General features: G+C 53.2%; 1 protein-coding gene across 2 annotated transcripts in view; it reads right to left on the reverse strand.

Moving 5' to 3' along the window:
* Positions 1–670: 670 nt before the first annotated feature.
* COL9A2 (collagen type IX alpha 2 chain) overlaps positions 671–18,352 on the reverse strand; it is a 49,735-nt gene continuing 32,053 nt past the window's right edge. For both annotated transcript variants that reach the window (XM_030538704.1, XM_030538705.1), the window contains 16 exons: positions 18,252–18,305; positions 17,504–17,557; positions 16,669–16,722; positions 15,281–15,325; positions 14,467–14,520; positions 13,775–13,828; positions 12,952–13,005; positions 10,520–10,591; positions 9,491–9,526; positions 8,072–8,116; positions 6,076–6,108; positions 4,944–5,090; positions 3,214–3,268; positions 2,931–3,119; positions 2,293–2,370; positions 671–1,586 (listed from right to left, as the gene is read on the reverse strand). In XM_030538704.1, coding sequence (XP_030394564.1) covers positions 1,381–1,586; positions 2,293–2,370; positions 2,931–3,119; positions 3,214–3,268; positions 4,944–5,090; positions 6,076–6,108; positions 8,072–8,116; positions 9,491–9,526; positions 10,520–10,591; positions 12,952–13,005; positions 13,775–13,828; positions 14,467–14,520; positions 15,281–15,325; positions 16,669–16,722; positions 17,504–17,557; positions 18,252–18,305 — 1,230 coding nt within the window. In that variant the 3' untranslated portion in view covers positions 671–1,380. The remainder of the gene's footprint in view (positions 1,587–2,292; positions 2,371–2,930; positions 3,120–3,213; positions 3,269–4,943; positions 5,091–6,075; positions 6,109–8,071; positions 8,117–9,490; positions 9,527–10,519; positions 10,592–12,951; positions 13,006–13,774; positions 13,829–14,466; positions 14,521–15,280; positions 15,326–16,668; positions 16,723–17,503; positions 17,558–18,251; positions 18,306–18,352) is intronic.

Raw genomic sequence — 18,352 nt, forward strand, 5'->3', positions numbered from 1 at the left:
GTGGAGCAGTGTGAATAGAGCATGCCCGGCTGATACCAAGACTTTGTAGTTGCTCTGGATGAAGGGAGGACTTTAGTCTCCAGGGGTCTGTCACCAGCATAAGAATCAACTTAATAACAGGGAAAATTAGGACTAGAAACAAAAAAAAAAAAACTTCTGCCCATCTAAATCCAACAAAAATAATTCCACCAATTATCTTTATTTTGTGGACAGCTGAGCAAGTTTATTACAGTCTAACACACAGGGTATCAAATGTAAACAGTACTGCCGCCTGGAATTTGAGACTCTTTGGGTCAGCACCTTGGACAGCTCCTGAAAGGAAAGGCAACTTCTCCCTCTTCCTCTCCCTCTCCCTCTCCCACACACACACACACACACACACACACACACACACACACACACACACACACACACACACACACACTTTCCTTTGGTGAGCTGCTGACAGGGCTACTCCAACCCAAGAATTCTCCCAAACACACACAAAATAAATAACTCTTGTTAATGAAGTTAATCAAGAGGCTGGAATAATTTCAACAGGGAGGATATTTGACCCTGTATGCATCCACCAAAAATAATAATAAAACAACAGCAATAACAACACAATTGTGTTTTGTTTAAAAACCAAACCAACAAACCCCTATTTTGTTCAAAGAAATCAATGCATTGATTAAGTTCACTAACGTTCCATCTTGATTTTATTGTCCATTTGTTTTTAAAAAGTTGGTCTTTTTTATTCATTCTTATTTATAAAACAATCCTATTTTACAAAGATTTACAACTCAGGGCGCGCCTGACATTGATCTGGTGATTAGTTAAATATTAAATCACAATTATTTTGTCTCTTAAAAATAGCACCAAAAAGGGCACACACAACAATAAACCCTCCTCCCCTCCGAATAGAACATCAAAGAATAAGAGAATATTAATAAAAGGCAATTTATTTACTTTAGAAGGGTGTGGAAAGTGGGGAAAATCAGAATGAGGTAATTAATGGACCCTAACACTAAGTACAAAATATTGGAGTAAACCACCCCTTCGCCCCTACTCTTTTGTTCCTCTGGATCTTTCCCCTGCCACAATCCAAGGTATCTGAGCATTTGTATTATATATATATATAATTAAATCCCCATTGGTGCCTTTTATTCCCCTTGTTTGGGTTTTCTCAGGTTGGCCAAGTGCCATCTTCGTACCACAAGAGCGTGGATGGTTTTGATACCCAAGCATTAAGGCGTATCATCTATCTTGTTTTCATGTGTTTGGAGTTCCCCATTTCTTTGGTTCCCAGCCCCGGCCTGGCCATGTCTTGATGGTGCACTGCTGGCTTGGTCTATAAAAGTTCCTGTTTTAATTTTCCCCATGGATGCTGGCACAGGTCACTCAGTACGAAGGTCCCTTGATGGTGCCTGGTTCAGTCAGGCGCCCTGAGGTGAATGCAGAGGCTCCTAAGCAGGTGGCCAGCTCGCAGAATCCAGGAAGACCAGCAGGCCCAGGTAAACCAGGTGGGCCTGCTTCTCCAGGGACTCCAGGGGACCCTCGCTCTCCATCTTTGCCATTGATGGCATGTCCAGGAATGCCAGGGAGACCTAGAATGAGAGGAAACACTCAGTGTCCGGTGGTGGATATTCCAGGACAGGTCCCTCTCATCTGACTCAACAGCCCACTGAAGTCAATGGAAAGATTCTCACTGGTCTTTGGGTTGGGCTGCACTTGTGGAAATTGCCCAGTTCTTCCCAGGCAGGGTACAATTAACTGCCACTGAAATCATTGAACTTCCTGCAGGGGGGACGTCAGGTCCTGGGACTCTCTCACTTGTCAGGGGATCGTTAGCCATAAACATCAAGTGAAGTTTTAGGCAACCAAGAATCTTGGCATCTTCCCATTGGAGGCCTCACGGGTTCCTATATCAGTGTCTTCTTGCTCAGGGCAGGGCTCGATCTGCTGAGCTGCGAGGACAGGCCGTTACTGGCTGTGTCACCGGGCTGGTCAGGACCAGGATTCGTCCATAGAGTTGTGTGAGGGGGACTGAGGATGGGAATAGTAGAGGGGACTGTGGTACATTGGCAGAGCTGTTGGGGGCCAAGGACTGGGATAACAGGGAGGAGAGTAACGTGAATAAGGATGGAAGGGCATTGGCAGAGAGGCATGAGGGGAGTCCAGGACCAGAACAGCTGGGGATGTCACCGATCAGGACTGAGAATGGGTTTATGCCACAGAGAGTAGCCTCTGTACTCTTAACCTTCTGCTCCCAAACATCGGAATAGGGCTGTCAGATTTCAGCAATGAGCCTACCTGGGATACCTGGTGGTCCCGGCATACCCTGATGTCCACGTCCGATCTCACCACGCTCGCCTTTCTCCCCTCGTTTCCCTGCGTGAAAGAAAGGGGGAGATTTGTTGTGACTGCAGCGGAAAAGTGATGGCGTAATGCGTCCAAGGAGAGGATCTGGGGGGTACCCTGGCAGGCAGCTGTTGTGCAGGGCCAGAAGAGAACTCAGTGACAATGGGCAGCCAAGAAGGAAGAGGAGAAGGAAGAGAATTCAGCCCAGGAGTGTGTGTGTTTGTGCCAAGGGAGCCTGAGTCTACACAGAGACACCAAAATAAGATCCAGGGTCCAGCCAGTAGAATATACAGGGGTTGTCTAGAGGAAAAAATGGTTTTGAAAATCCCATCATGTGACTAAGCTGACCAATCAAAAATGCCCATTGGGGATTATATAAACAAAATACAACTGGGGGGCAGGGGAGGAATGAAAAGTGTTTTAGCAAAAAAAAAAATCAATTTTTGGGGAAAATGGCCAACTGTTGTCAATGTTTGATGTGCAATGGCAGTTTCTAATCAGGAGAGGAGGGCACATGAAGCTGGCAGCCCCTTCCCTCTGATCCCCAATGATTCCTCGTCTCAAGGCAGCAGTGCCAGGGTCTCACTCACCTTTGGGTCCGGTATTGCCGATCTGCCCCGGGGCTCCTACAATGCCTGGGATGCCGCGCGGTCCAGCATGTCCATGCGGGCCTTGTTCACCAGGTGATCCAGGGGGTCCTGGGGGGCCGGGCGGCCCCATCATGCCTGCTTCTCCCAGTGCTGCTCTCTTGGTGCTCACTGCCAGCTCTGCCAGCTGCTCTGTAAGGCAGATGCAGGGAGCATTGTGGTGGGGGGCTCAGCTGGGGTTCCCTGCCTCACGGTGAGAGGGGGTGGGGCCCATGCGTCTACTCACCTTGCAGCATCTTCAAGACCACGTCAACAATATGCTGGTCCCCGGCATCCCGGCCCTGAGAGCAGGAGAGAGGAGAGACGCTCAGAGATTCGGCCACCTGCTAAACAGAGACTAACGCTCTTTCGCAGCTGCTCGCTGCAGGGCCAACCCCACCCTACCTGGTGATACAAGTTCAGTTGCACTGCATGGGGCGCCCCATTGGCTAGGCTGCCCCCACTAATGCAATCAAGAGGGTCTGCTACCATTCTGGGAATCTAGCAGCCACTGGACGGATCATCTAACCTAGCAGGGCTATAGTATTCTAATGCAGAGCTTCTCCACCTGGGGCCTACAAGGACTTCCCAGGCCATCCCTGACCTCCACTCTTTGTTCCCCATAGGTTCAGCTGTAGGGAACTTGTGTGTGCTCAGGGTCTGGGTGGAGTGCTGTAATGGCATGCCCGGAGATGCAGTAGCTGGCAAACCAGCCATGTGTCCTACACACTAATATGCCACGTGCTGGCTATGGATAGAACCGAACACACCTATTGGTGGGGAGCATTGCCCAGTGGAAACCTGGCCACTATCACTGCCCCTTGAACGACCTGCTGCTAGCTAGGGATGGGGAGGTCTCTACCTGGGGTTCACAAGCAGGTGTTGGGGATCATGACCACCCTAGCCATTTCATGCTGCTGAATGGGACAGAGATCCGGCGGTGGAAATGTGGGATGTGATATGGAAAAGGCAGAGAAGCCCTAAGCCAAGCGGCAAGACCCGGATCCGCCAGCTCTATCCGACCTGCAGGTTGAGGATTTGTTGTTGCTAATTTTTTCCCCCTTAAATCTGTGAATTTAGGGCAAAATTCACCCCGTGCAGAGGAGCCAGCACAAGGCTGAGGCATCACTTAAGATGCACTTCAGCCCTATGTTGAGGACTTAGGTAGTGCACAGATGTCAAGGGTCAAACACCCAGAGCAACAATAAACGGCCATTTCAAAGGTGCTCTGAACATGTGCACGTGGCAGGGAGGAGGAAACACATCCCTTATTTAACCCTGTTGACTAGGCCTGTGCACCGGAAAGCATCTTCAATCCTCCATCCAAAGGGGCCTATACTATCCATAAAGGCTGCAATTATTATTACCAGCAGCAAGTTTTAACCCGCTGCCGATGGAAAGAGGGATCCTCAAGTCAAGCAGCAGCTAAACCTTTGGCACCAGCTCACATTTTCAGATGGGATCACAACTCCCCAGCCCTCCCGCAGTCACCCCTTCCACATAAAACCCGCATTTGAAGCATTGGCTCAAGAGACATGATCTCTCCGCAGTAAGCCAAGGATTCAGCCAGCTGGGCCTAGCTCTGAAGTGTTCATTATTGGCCAGAAGAGGGCACTGCTGCCCAAATCCTATTAAAGATACTTACCTGCCTGGCTCCTACTGCTTAGGACTCTCCAGCCTGTACCTGGGGCCAAACAGAAGCTGCTCCTGCTCCACTGATGCCCGTGAAGCTCTGGCTATTAATGTCAGTGGAGTGGGGTCAGGCCCAGATCCCCGACATTTGTAGAGCTAAATGATGAGACAAAGCTCTGGCGGGTTTCATTTCATCTCCCCACCCACCACCACCATCCTCTTCAACCCCATCCCCACCAGGAGACCAGAGGGTTAACCTCAGTGATGTCCCTATGGATTTAAGGCACATTTCACCCTGGGACATGCAGGGGTCCCAGCCAGGGTATGGGGCAGGGAGCTACTCACCGGCACGCCCTGCTGCCCGGGCATTCCTGGCACACCGCGCTCTCCATTGAGTCCTCGAGGGCCTGGGGGTCCTGGGTAACCTCTCACACCGGGCGACCCTGCGTCTCCAGTGGGGCCAGTAAAGCCAGGCTCCCCGCGGACACCTTGCTGCGATGCACACAGAGAGAGAGGATCAGCAACAGGATAATCTGAGGCCAGTTGGTCTGGATGCTAAAGATGGAGCCGATCCTAAATGTCAGCACTTTGGGGGAATCCAAAATTGATAGCTGGATGTACAAGCTCAAAAGCCCGTATCTGACCCTTGGGGGCATTTCGATCCTGTTCTGAATGTGGTGGCTGAGGTCTCTCTCTCGCTAGAGGAAACATATTCACACTCCCACCAGAGAGCAAAACACACAGGACTTGGGTCCAGTCCTCAGCTGGTGTTAATCCCTGAAGCTTCATTGAGTTCCACAGAGTTACACCTATTCACATCAGCTGAGGATCGGGCCTTATATTCTTTAAAACAGTTGGTTTCATGAAATCAGGTGTCTAGGCTTATTCTTCTCCTGTCCCTGTGAATCTACAGCTTCCAAGAAGTGCTGGGATCCCTGGAGCATGATGTCTTCTGTGTGTCCAAATGAGAGACATGGCAATAGACACGCTTCCCCCAAGCCAGCCTCTGCTAACATGTTTCTCAACCCTGACCCAAAGGGACCCAACCTCGAGCTGACTCCATCACCCCATTCAGCCCTTGGCCTCTCTGCTGAAGCTTCCAGCAAGGAGGTTTAGTGGTGGCAATGGTGCTTTATGCAATGCAGACATCTCTGCAGTAGGACCTGGACATCAACTGCACATGGCTCTTTCAGCTGCATAGGCCCTGGACTGGGATCATCCACAGACCACTAAGAAGCTTGACCCATGGAACAGGATCATGCCATGCTGAATCCATCCTGGTTCCTCATAATTGTCCAGTTTTCTGAACCTCTTAGAACAATTACAGTGAGAGAAGAGTTCCTGCCTGACCCCCATCTCCCCCCCCCGCCCCCTCGACTCCATCCAGTGATCAAATGAGTCACAAAGGGCTTTCCGGAGGGAAAGCTGAGAGCAGAGGGGCGGCGAGTTTTTAACTCCTAAATTCACAGTTACTTACCTGACCCTTTGGTCCTGGCTCACCTGACTCCCCCTAGGAATAGAGGAGAAAGGGAATGTGATTGGTAGACACAGCCACAAGCCCTTGTGTTACTGCTCAGCACCCTCCCCTGGAAGATCATAGAGCCATGAAAGTATTGGGCTGAAAGGAACCTCGAGAAGTCATCAAGTCCAGCCCCCTGCGTTGAGGCAGGACCAGATAAACCTGGACCTTCCCGGACAGGTGTTTGCCTAAGCTGTTCTCAAAAACCTCTAATGATGGGGATTTCGCAACCTCCCTTGGAAGCCTGTCCCAGAGCTTAGCTACCCTGAGAGTTGGAAAATTTTTCCTCATATCTAACAAATTTCCCTTGCTGCAGATTCAGCCCATTACTTCTTGTCCTATCTCCAGTGGACAGGGAGAACAGCTGATCACCATCCTCTCTACAGCAGTTAGCAGGTCGCCCCTCCGTCTTTTTTTCGCAAGACTCAACATGTCCAGTTTTTTAAACCTTTCCTCATAGGTCAGGTCTCCTAAACATTTTAGCCCCTTTGTTGCCCTCCTCTGGACTCTCCAACATGTCCACATCTTTCCTAAAGCTGGGCACCCAAAACTGGACATGGGACTCCAGCGAAGGCCTCACCAGTGCCAAGTGCAGTGGGATAGGGCCGCCCGGGGGGGAGGCAAGAGGGGCAATTTGCCCCAGGCCCCGGGCTCCGCAGGGGCCCCCACGAGAGTCTTTCGGGGCCCCTGGAGCAGGGTCCTTCACTCGCTCCAGGGGGCCCAGAAAACTCTTGCGGGGCCAGCCCCAGAGCTTTTTCCGCTCCCGGTCTTTGCCGGCGGGGGGGACCTTCTGCTCCGGGGGGAAGGACCCCCTGCCAGCGAATTACCGCCGAAGCGGGACCTGCCGCCGAAGTGCAACCCGGTCTTCGGCGGTAATTTGGCGGCGGGGGGCCCTTCCGTTCTGGGACCCGCCACCAAAGTGCCCCGAAGACCTGCGGCAGGGGTCCCCCGCCACCGAATTACCGCTGAAGAGCGGACTGCACTTCGGCGGCAGGTCCCGCTTTGGCAGTAATTCGCCGGCGGAGGGCCCCCGCCACGGGTCTTCAGGGCACTTCGGCAGTGGGTCCCGGAACGGAAGGGCCCCCCGCCACCGAACAGGGCCAGCTCTAGACATTTCACCGAGCGGGGGGCGCCCTGCCACTTGCCGGTCCTGCGACTCTGGTGGACTTCCCGCAGGCATGCCTGCGGATGCTCCACCGGAGCTGCGGGACCAGCGGACCCTCCGCAGGCACGTCTGCGGGAGGTCCACCGGAGCCACCTGCCGCCAACGGCTCCAGGCCCCCGGAATCCTCTGGGCGGCCCTGCAGTGGGACAGTTGCCTCCTGTGACACTCCTGTTAATACACCCCAGAATGATATTTGCCTTTTCCACAACAGCATCACACTCTTGGGCCATATTCAATTTCTGATCTTCTATAGCCCCCTGATCATTTTCAGCAGTACTGTCACCTAGCCAGCTAGTCTCCATTTTGCAGTTGTGCATTTGATATTTCCTTCCTAAGTGAAGTACTTCGCACTTGTCATCATTGAATTTCATCTGGTTGATTTCAGACCAATTCTTCACTTTGTCAAGGTCCTTTCAAATGCTAATCCCGTCCTCCAAAGTGCTAGCAACCTCTCCCAGCTTGCTTCCGTCCGCGGAGTTTCTAAGCACACTCTCCATTCCAGTATCCCGGTCATTAATGAGAATATTGACTAGTACCAGGGCAGCAACAGGGTCAGCATCTGCCCCGATTGTTGATGGATCCTCTGGATTTCAAGAGGGAGCCTCCGGAAATGCTGCCATGCCCAAAAGCAGCCAATGGGGCCAATGGAACATCAGGATGCTGCACTCTGGTGTAGCAATGTGTGCTGTGGCATGGCTCAGTAATGTTGGAGCAGCATGATGGCATCACAAACACACACACACACATATCCACGGGCCAGGAGGAAGCCTTCTCCAGAGGGTACCTTACCTTCTCCCCCTTCTCCCCGGGAAGGCCTTCCACGCCAGGGTCTCCCTAGAGGGAAGGAAAACCGTGTCAGCCAATGCGATTCCTCCCCCTCTACCTCCGACCCTGGGGAGAACAATTTCAGTCATGCATCCAGGGCCATCTTTTCAGCTTAACCAAGCCTCTGGCGTGAGGCCTGCAATTTTGCCTTTCCAATCATTTGCAGATGCTCTAGGTTACTGAACTGGGCAAGTGCCTGATGTGTGGATACAGTCAAGTCACTGGAGATCTAAAATACCTACATTATATTCAATAATTTGCTGTGCCCATAAAATGAGCGACAAACCAGAGGCCAGTGTTTAAAAGCCCGGCCCTGCATGAAGATTATAAAGAAAGGGGGACAATTCCATGGGTGTATCCCAAGGATTAGCCATGTTGTGCTAGGTAACACCTCAGACAGTAGGGAGAAAGCCAAGCACCACAGTGGTCAGGAAGGAAAATGTCCACCCCTATGTGCAGCACTGAATAATTGGCCAGATGCATCTTCTGAAGCATCTGGTACCAGTCACTGCTGGGAGAAGAACACCAGAAGTTGATGGCCCAGTGCCAGTGTGGCCAGTCCTAAATCCCTGTGACCCTTCCTTTTCCTGACCAAGACTTTAAAATAACTCACAGAGAGGATTTTACATGCGACTCGGTGCATGCTGGGATCAGGACCGGCGCTAGGGGTTTGAGCGCCCTAGGCGGACGGCAATTTCGCCGCCCTGCGCGTTGGTCCCACGGCTCCGCTGGAGCTGCTGCAGTGATGCCTGCGGAGGGTCCGGTGCTCCGCGGCTCTGATGGAGCTGCCGCAGTCGTGCCTGCGGGAGGTCCACCGGAGACGTGCGAGCAGCCAACCATCCGCAGGCACGACTGCGGCAGCTCCACTGGAGCCGCGGAGCACCAGACCCTCCGCAGGCACCACTGTGGCAGCTCTACCGGAGCCGCCTGCCGCCCCCTCCGGCAAAACAGCGCCCACCAATTATTCTGGCACCCTAGGCGATTGCCTAGTCTGCCTAAATGGTAGCGCCGGCCCTGGCTGGGATACAATCGGTGGGAATGGCGTTAATTTCTGCTCGGTGCTCAGCAATGCCAAGTGCACCCTACAAACTGGCTCGGCTCTTGGCTTCGCTGCTCAGTTTGCGTGTGCTGTATTGAAGGCTCCGGGAAGCCCAGCATGATACCCAGCTAAGAGCCACACTTCCAGGGTTTTAACAGCCACCTGGGATTTAACACACAATGATGGTGACACGGGATCCAAGCGACTGAGCTGTGGATTGCTCAGACGGTCATTAGAAATGAGCTCCCCACCCGGGAAACACAGTGGCCAGTATCTCTCCAGCCTACAGTCCCCAACCCTAACAGAGTCAGCTTCCCAGAGCAGTCAGAAGGTCAATTACTTACGATGTCACCTTTGGCTCCAATTTTTCCTGGGGAGCCCTAGGCAAGAGAGCAGAGAACAATCAGGACCTGCCTGTATGATGCCATGTCTGTGCCTTGGCCCGAGAAGACAAGGTGTGTTGCACCATCAGTGTTTTACATCAGAGGCAGAATGGGGGTGGGGGTGGTCAGACACTAAGCAGGGGACAGAAAGATCCCCCAACCTCTTTCTAAGCAGGACTTTGGACAACCAAAATAACATCCATCCTAAAACCTCCCTCCCAGGTTACACCAGATCAAGTGCTTTGGGTGGCTCCTCCTAGCCCGGCTGGATGCTGTGAATAAAGCCGCTTACTCCTTCCATTATACCCGGGCCTTGGAGCCAACTTTTCAGCTGGGCTTCCCTGGGTTTCCATCTTTGTGGGTTCAAAGAACTGCAGGCTCGGTGCTACCTCAGCATTCATTTGCACTCCCATTTTAAACCATTTGGGCATGTCTGGGCCTGAACCATCCCATGCCCATTGAAGCCAATGAGAAACTTTCCTGTGACTCCAACCGGGTTAGGATCAAGCCTCCATGTTCCTGACTGGGCTTGTAAATCAGGGATGGATGGAGCTAAAAATGTGACTGTAATGAACTGCCTGGGCAAGTTCATTGCCGCTCCACTGCTGAGGCAGGACAGCCGACCCAGCCCACCAAACCGCAGGAGGCAAAGCGAGAAAGATTTGCCGGCGCTGGGAGCTGGGCCCAGCCTTCACCTGCACCAGGAAATTGTATCCTGGGGCCACGCAGACATTCGCATTTCCACAGTATCCAGCCATTCATCCATCCACTGTCCCCAGCCACAGATCGAGCAGCTGCATCCACTCACTCACCATATCCACTATATCTACAGGGTTTCTACAGTCCCCATCACTGTAATCTAAACTTAAATTAAATCTTCACGGGGAGGTCCCACGTGGACTTTATGGATCCCACCTCCCTTCTAATCTTGGCTTTTAGCCTCAGCCCTCATCACTGTCCTGCCCCCGGTCAGGAATTTCATGATGTTACCTTGTCTCCTTTGACACCTGGCAGGCCCTGTGGCCCCGGGATCCCTGGAGGACCTTGCTCGCCTTTCGATCCCTGGAAAGAAAGAAAGAAAGAAAGAAAGAAAGAAAGAAAGAAAGGTGTGTGGATGAAACCAGCAGTAGGAAAGACACAGATCTTCAGGGGCGCGGCAGGTGGCAGCTCTGGTGAGGAGAGCGGGGTCAAGAGTAAGCTGCGGCTGTTTATTTGAATCAGATGCAGCTATGTTCAAGGCTACAGCGAGGTATATAGTGAACGAATGAGTGCATTCTAGACTAAGAACACAAGAACGGCCAGACTGGGTCAGACCAAAGGTCCATCCAGCCTAGTGTCCTGTCTGCTGACAGTGGCCAATGCCAGGTGCCCCAGAGGGAGTGAACCTAACAGGTAATGATCAAGTGATCTCTCTCCTGCCATCTAGACTGCTGAGCCACTGGACCCATAACCCCAGCTTTCCCTCTTGTGATGGTGGGAACAGTAAAGCGGGGCCTCCTGCGCCCGGTGCAGCGTGTCCCAGATGCTGCCCAGACCTAGGGAACCCAACAGTCTGTAACACGAGGAGTTTGTGGAAACCTCAGGCACAAAACTCCAAGGGGAGGTGTAACTCCCATGAACACAGCACCACGCGCTGCAGTATCCAGGGGAGGCTGATCCACCCCTCCATGCATGTGTTCACCCTCTGTGAGGAGGAGAGGAGGAGGATGGAGAGGAGGAGAGACCCCTCTGAGTGGCATGAGCTGTGTTTCCTTTGCATCCTGCATGCCAAGATCCTTCTGCCTCCCTGGGCCGCTCTAGCTCCCAGATGAGTTATCTCAGAAAAGGCGGGGGTGCTTCAGAGCCCGCCCCGCAGTCAGAAACTGCCCAAGAGCAGAAAAACACACTCCCTGCTGCGTGTCCTTCTCTCTCTGGGCTGGGGAGGAGACTCACTCCCCGCTTTGGTCAAAAACACACAGCCGGCCATTCATCCCTGAGTGATTCTCTCCTGCTGCCTAATCCCCTCGCTCTGTCTGGCCACTCACAGCAGGGGCTGTGCTGGCTCAGTCACCCCTCCATGTTAAACTGCTCGGGGGGGGGGGAGGGGGGAGGGGAAATCGTCCTGGGGTCTGAGCCAAATTTATGCCTCCATCCCAATTAGGGCACATGCTGGTTCTTTCAAAATGCACCCTGGTGTGCAAAGGCCAAACCTTCCCAGATATGGGGCCTCTCTGTCACATGCAAAATGTGTGCGGCCCTCCAGCACAACTACAAGTGCTACTTGGAGCCTACATGTAAGCACAAGTGTGGATAACCGCAAAGAGCAGCCCTCTGCACTGAGCCATAGGAAGTCTCGAGTCCACCGCCTGCCTGGCTTCCTTGCTCTCCAGTGCTGGGGGCATAAAATACTAGTCACGATACCCAGCTCTTATACGGCACTTTTCATCAGAAGATCTCAAAACCCGTTATGTAGGTTAGCAGCAGCATCCCCATTTTACAGATGGGGCAACTGAGGCACAGAGAGGGGCTGTGACTTGTTGAGGGTCACCCAGAAGGCTATGAATGGAACCCAGAGCTCCTGAGTCCCAGTCCAGTGCACTATCCGCTAGACCACACCACCTAGGGGTGTGGATGCCTAGGGGCAAGGTGTGGGTAGATTGTGACAGGATACACAGGATTAACCTCTTCCTGCTAATGCATCCCTCCCTTCCATAAGTAGCTTAACTGCCAGGCTGCTGCATCTGGGTCCCCATCCACCCTGTGCTCCTGTGTGTGGCACAGTGCACCTGTGCTGGGCAGGGTCAAGCAGGATGTGTGTGGCACTGCAGGTGCAATCCTTACAATGCACTTGGTAAACGGCCTCAAAAGGTAATTGCAGTGCAGGCCACCGTCAGAGATGTGCCAGGGTCACATTGCGGATTTCTTCTCCCTCCGAGCAAATGCATGTAAAACCTCTGCCACTTCCAAACGACAGGGAGACACCAGAGCACCTAGCCCAGTCTGGGAGCTGCAAACCGAGCAGGACTCTTCCTGCTCCGTTGAGCCCCCTGGCACATGCTGATTCTGGACCCCAAATCCAGAGAGCGGCTCTGCTGGCCACTCATTTAGCAGGCCCGTCTGCTGCTACATTGGCCTTGTAGTGAGTGGTAACAAACCTCTGTTCCACTGGTGATCTCAGCAGACCTGACTCGGGATGCCCACTGTGTCCTCAGTTCTCTGCCCGACAGTGACCCTCCTCTGGCTACAAACCCGAGCCAAGCAGTGCGATCCCCTGCACCGAGTTATCCGGGGGGTTCAGAAAAGTGCCTCCCTGAACTCGAGCCCTGGACACTAAGTTTTTGCTGCGGTCATGGAGGAGGAAAGGGTAGAGGACTGTTTCCTTCCCCAGGGTCTGGCTCTGGATCTTCGCGTGCGCACACAAATGCAATCAAAGCCACACTCACCTCTTTCCCCTGGAGGCCTTGGGGACCCACCGGGCCCCGCTCTCCCCGATCGCCCTGCAGAGAGGAAAGAAAACAGGACCGATTGGAATAGCCATGGCTGCCAGTGCCCTTCTTGCACCACCTGGATAATCTCTCCACATCATTGCATCCCCGCCTTTCACGCTTTGCACACAACTCTCCTCTGCCTGCACCCCTGCCTACACCCCCAACCCCGCCCCCACCGCACCCTCCTTAATACCTGGCATCCCACGAACCGGGGTTCACTCCAGCTTGCCTTCCCCTTTCCCCAGGCCCGGGCACTCTGGGGAAAGGCTGTAGGAGGGGGAGATGGGGTGAGCTTGCATGGGCAGGCTGGGTTCCACACCTGTGCTTGCAATGCCCTCAGCTCTCACCCTTTCCCCATTTTGGCCACACTCTTCCCACAGGCAGATCCCAGATGCAGGGAATCCCCCGGGGGGCTTGGCTGCCTTACACTGTAATAACGTTTGCCCTTCTAGAGCCCCTTTCACCCGTAGCTCTCAAAGCAAGTTACAGACATTAAGGAATTAAGCCTCATTACACCCAGGTGAAGGGGTATGGGTTAGACCCAGTTTACAGATGGGGAAACTGAGGCATGGATAGGGGCAGGGACTTACCAAGGATCGAACCCAGGAGTCCCGACTTCCATTGTCTAAACACTCAAACACATTCCCACCCAGATCGAGGGATAGAACCCAGGAATCCTCGTTCCTGGTCTAACTATTACTGTTACGCAACATGACGCTCCCTGCCAAAGCCAGCAGAGAAGCCAGGCTCACATTCCCTTGCAGCTTTCTAGACTTACCTTCATCCCGGGGACACCCTGTGGCCCTGGCTCACCTGCAGGTCCAAGTTCACCCTAAGAAAAGAATCCAGTGCAGGGCCTGACTATTGGGAAGTGAGAGAACAACACAGCCTCCTGCCACTCAGCTAGAGATCTGCTGGAGTTACAAGGGGCAGCAGCTGCCCATCACCTCTCTTAGTTCTCAGCTGCAATCATTCGCCCTTGGGTGCTTTCCACAGGCAAATCACATGGGGGAGTGGCATTCTGTGACTTCCCTGTGCCCCTCCTTGCCAGCTGCACCTGCCGTTTGCAGCAAAGCCAGACCTTTAATTCACGCTATTTAATTCGGGACACCAGGGAATGCTAAACTGGACCTATGGCCAGGCCATAGGGGCTTCTGGGTCACAGAATATGGCACTGGGGCTGGGCAGGGCCCAGGGGGCTTTGGGTAACAGAGAACGTGGCACTGGATCTGGATCTGACATTCTTTTTGTAAGTTGATAGGATTTTAAAAAGCCACCGTACACCCTGCCTCCCCCATGGCTTTATTTCAGCCCCTGGGACCGACACAAGAGCTTGGAGATGTGGCCAAAGCCACACCCACAGCTCCAGATCTTTTGCAAATAGTGAAGGGGGGGCAGAAGGGGGGTGGAAGCATCTGATTTTTGTTGTCAACTTAATAGAGAGACAAAGAAAAGAGTCTCTTTACTTACCATTTTCCCAGGGGCTCCAGTGATTCCTGGAAGGCCACGGGCACCTGGTTCGCCCTGTCAATGAGCCAGAGACAAGATTCATTGTTTGTATTATTATTCGTGTCTTGTTACTGGCTAGAAGCCCCAGCCATAGAGCAGGGCCCCATTGTGCTAGGAGCTGCACAGACATGGAACAGAAGAGTTTTCAGTCTAAGCAGAAGACAAGCGACAGACAGACAAAGAGGGGAACCCAAAGAAACAATGAGACAACCATGACAGGCTGTGGTCTCAGCACACCCGTGGCTTAATCATTGCAAAGATTTGATAGGCATTAAGGCAAAGGAGAGTTTTAAGGAGGGGTCCGAAGGAAGACAATAAGGTCATTTTGCAGATGCTCATGGGGGAGCTGTTCCCCTGTGGGAGGGGCAGCATGGGGGAAAGCACAAAGGGGCTTGGTTGGAAATGTAACAAGTGGCAGATGGAGGCTGGCAGCATGGGCCGGATTGGAGGTAGAAATTGACTGCTCAGTCGTATACAGGAGATGAGAGATAGGTGGGAATAGGCCGTGAGGCCAAATACAAGTAATGTTTGAGGTGATGGAGAAGGGGGAACCAATGGAGGGTTGACATGGTCCGAGCGATGAGCTAGGAGAAGGATATTTGCAGCGTGGTTGTATTTATATTTACTGGTCGGTTTGTTCCCGGGGCATAAAGGATGCCACACGGCCTCTAGAGATGTCCAGACACAACTTGTAGAGGTCATACAGATGGACATAATCATTTGAAGAGAGAGGCTGACAGTACCAGCATGCTGCAAGGAGGCTCTTTTCACTCACCTTAACTCCTGGGCCGCCTTTGGCCCCAGGCTGGCCTGGCAAACCCTGGGGAAACAAAACCAAGTTAGTGACTGCTTGTACGTCACCGGACGTAACGTGCATGTTGAATTGGCAATTCCTGAGACACAGTCCTGGCAACTTTGAGGTCCCCGTTGAAGGAAAGGAAGTGTCTGATTTACAGGACCTCAGTGAAGGCCAATGGAATTCAGCCTGCAGGGCGGCAGGGTTATTACAGCCTCCAGGAATCACAGACTCACAGAAATGAGGGCTTCAGAGGTCACCTAGCCCATCCCCCCGCAGGAGTAAGGATGGGATTAATGTATAGAGTACACAGGGTGTAGAAGCCAAAAGCTGGCAAAAGATGTGAGAAGCCAAACACAGGAACAGGCAAATCTCAGAAGGCTTGGGTTGAATATGAACGAACGTTCAGAGTCTTCTCTAAACCTCTTGAGCTGAAATCTCCTGAGACCAGCCTTCCTGTACAATGAATCCTGGCTTGGACAACCAGGGACCAAAAAACCCAGGTGGCCTTTTGATAACGGTGAAACAGAATGGGCCGCAGATGCCACGAGAAAGCTTCTCTCTCACAGCATCTTACCACTTCTGCTTCCAGTCCCCAATGCCATCCAGAAGCACCAACGCAGTTGCAAAAATGGAGGACGATAAAGTTAAATTGAACTTTTTTGGACTTCTAGAAACGTTCGGTTTGAGTTCTGGACAAAGATTTCAACCAGTTTACCCCGGATCAAAATTCAAGGCCAAATTTTGAGCTAGTCTCAACCTGGGGCTTGATTCTCCTTTCACAGACATGTAAATCAGAAGTAACTCTGCAGAGAGCTGATTCTGCTCTCACTTACACTGTGTGTGAATGAGTGACTCCACTGAGGTCAGGGTCTTCTGATCTGACTTACACTAGTTTTGCACTGACTTTGGCCGAGTTAGTCTTCGTTTACACTGAGTGTAAGTGGGAGCAGACTGCACAGAGGTCTGAGAAAGGTGAAGCAGGAAGAATGATGGGATGGAAATCTCAAGGCAGTGAAACAACATCTGCACCAGAAGAGATGGAGTCACCCTTCGGGTGGGAGTTCACACTAGCCGTGGGCCACATCTGAGCACCGCTGGATTAGGGAAGGATCAGATCTGGGTCCAAAATTGGCAATTTAGGCTGATTTGTAGTTAAAGGAGATTCCAGATTAACCATTTCACTGCCGGTCCTTCAGTGCCGCTGCATCCTGTACAACACCAATGCCCAGGGCAACACTGGAGATGCACATTACCTGGCATACCAAGTGCATTCAGCAGAAGGGAAGCAGTTATGGGATGTCAGACGCAGGTGAAATGAGATAATCCTGTCTGGTTAGGGATGGCTCCTGTACTCCGATACTTACGGCTAATCCTCGGTGGCCTGGTGACCCAGGGCGGCCGGACTGCCCTGCGCTCCCCTGCAAGGGACATGACAAGTCGTTACTGGGAGGCAGCAAAGAACAAAGCAATTGGAGGCGATTGGGGGCTGGGAGAGCACAGCGCACACGGGCTGATTTGGGGATAAGGCCCGAGAGCTTCTGCTGCTCCAAGCAGGATGAGGGGAGAGCGCCCCAGGATGGGAGAGTTTGCAATGCAAAGGAGCAGGAGCATGCAGTGGCAGTCACAGGAGAGTGTCCCAGGCAGCCCCTCCCTTCAAATGGCCCCACAGAGGAGGCGGTATGGGCACTCCCAGCACCCCAGAAAACTCTGGGTCCCTATAAACACCCAACCCCACCCGCAGTGACCCCAATCGGAGGTCACCAATGGGGGGAAATTGGGGGCGCTCTCCTGGGAACCATCCGTGTGCAACTCAGCATCCATCCAATGATGGCAAACCCCATGGCACCCATCAAGGTCAAAGATGCCAAAATCCTGGCCCAGGGTGCTGGTCCCCTCTCTGCACCCAGGAGTAGCAGTGCCCTGTCGTGCTGTCCAAGTGCCCCTGGTTTCCAGCAAGCACTCGACTGACACATGGTGCATGTTCGTTCCCCACTGCCATGGCAGACTGAAGGCAAGAGACTCGCGAGGCTGGGGCTGCCTGATCCCAGCCACAGGGAATCTAACAAGGAGCAGGGGAATTGACTGTCCAATCTGTACAGGGGCAAAGAGAGACACTGGGAAGTATGGAGGAGTGATTGGAGATATCCTGATAGTACTCAATCTCTCCTCCCACCCCCCCACTCCCTCCTGGCCTCTCACCTTCACGCCAGGGATGCCGGGGGTGCCGTCTTTACCATCGATGCCGGGGGGTCCCTGCAAAGGAGGAGGAATGGTCCCTGTGAGAAAGTTGCCGGGGGGGCGGGGACGGGTTAGGACCAATCTGCTCGGAAGCCCAGATGTGCAGAGCCTCTCACTGGAGGAGCCAGGCAGACCACGGAGCGGAGATCTGGGGACAGCTGCCTAGGGGCCGATGCCCTTTGCTGCAGGCATGGCTACCCCACCTTATAGCAACACCTTCTCTGCCCCCCTCGCTGGCAGCTGCAGGGAGTGGGACAGGACAGAGGGCACCCCAAACAAAGAGATGCAACTGGCTGCAGGTTGTGATGCAGGGGGAGCAGAGGGGCAGGCGGGGAGAGGGGGATCCCCAAGCCCCTTGGGAGAGAAGCAAATCGGGGCTGACTGAGGAGCTTCGCCTCCTGAATCCAGAGCGGCTGGTGCAGCCATATGGGCAGGAGCTTGTTTGCGAGGCCCTGGCCCAGCACGGAGCAGAGGACAAAGGCAGGGGCTTCTGGGAGCGAGCCCTGTAAGGGGGTAGGAGCAGTGCAGAATGGGGCTCAGGGCAGCACCCACTGAGTCTTTGCCTAGCAGCCAGAGGAGAGGGCTCTGATGGATGGATGGATAATAAAACGCTCCTTCCTCTGGATTCAGGCCCCAGCCTTCCCCACTGCTTCAGCAAGATGCTCATGCTAAGGCTCTCTGCCTGAATCCAAAGATATGCTGTACTTACGTTATCCCCTTTGGGGCCCATTGCTCCCTGGGGACCCCTGAAACCACGGGCACCCTACAAAAAGGGAGACCAAGCGTTATTTTACCATCCCTCTTGGCTCT

The sequence above is a fragment of the Gopherus evgoodei genome, chromosome 20 (assembly GCF_007399415.2).
Source record: "Gopherus evgoodei ecotype Sinaloan lineage chromosome 20, rGopEvg1_v1.p, whole genome shotgun sequence".
NCBI lineage: Eukaryota > Metazoa > Chordata > Testudines > Testudinidae > Gopherus > Gopherus evgoodei.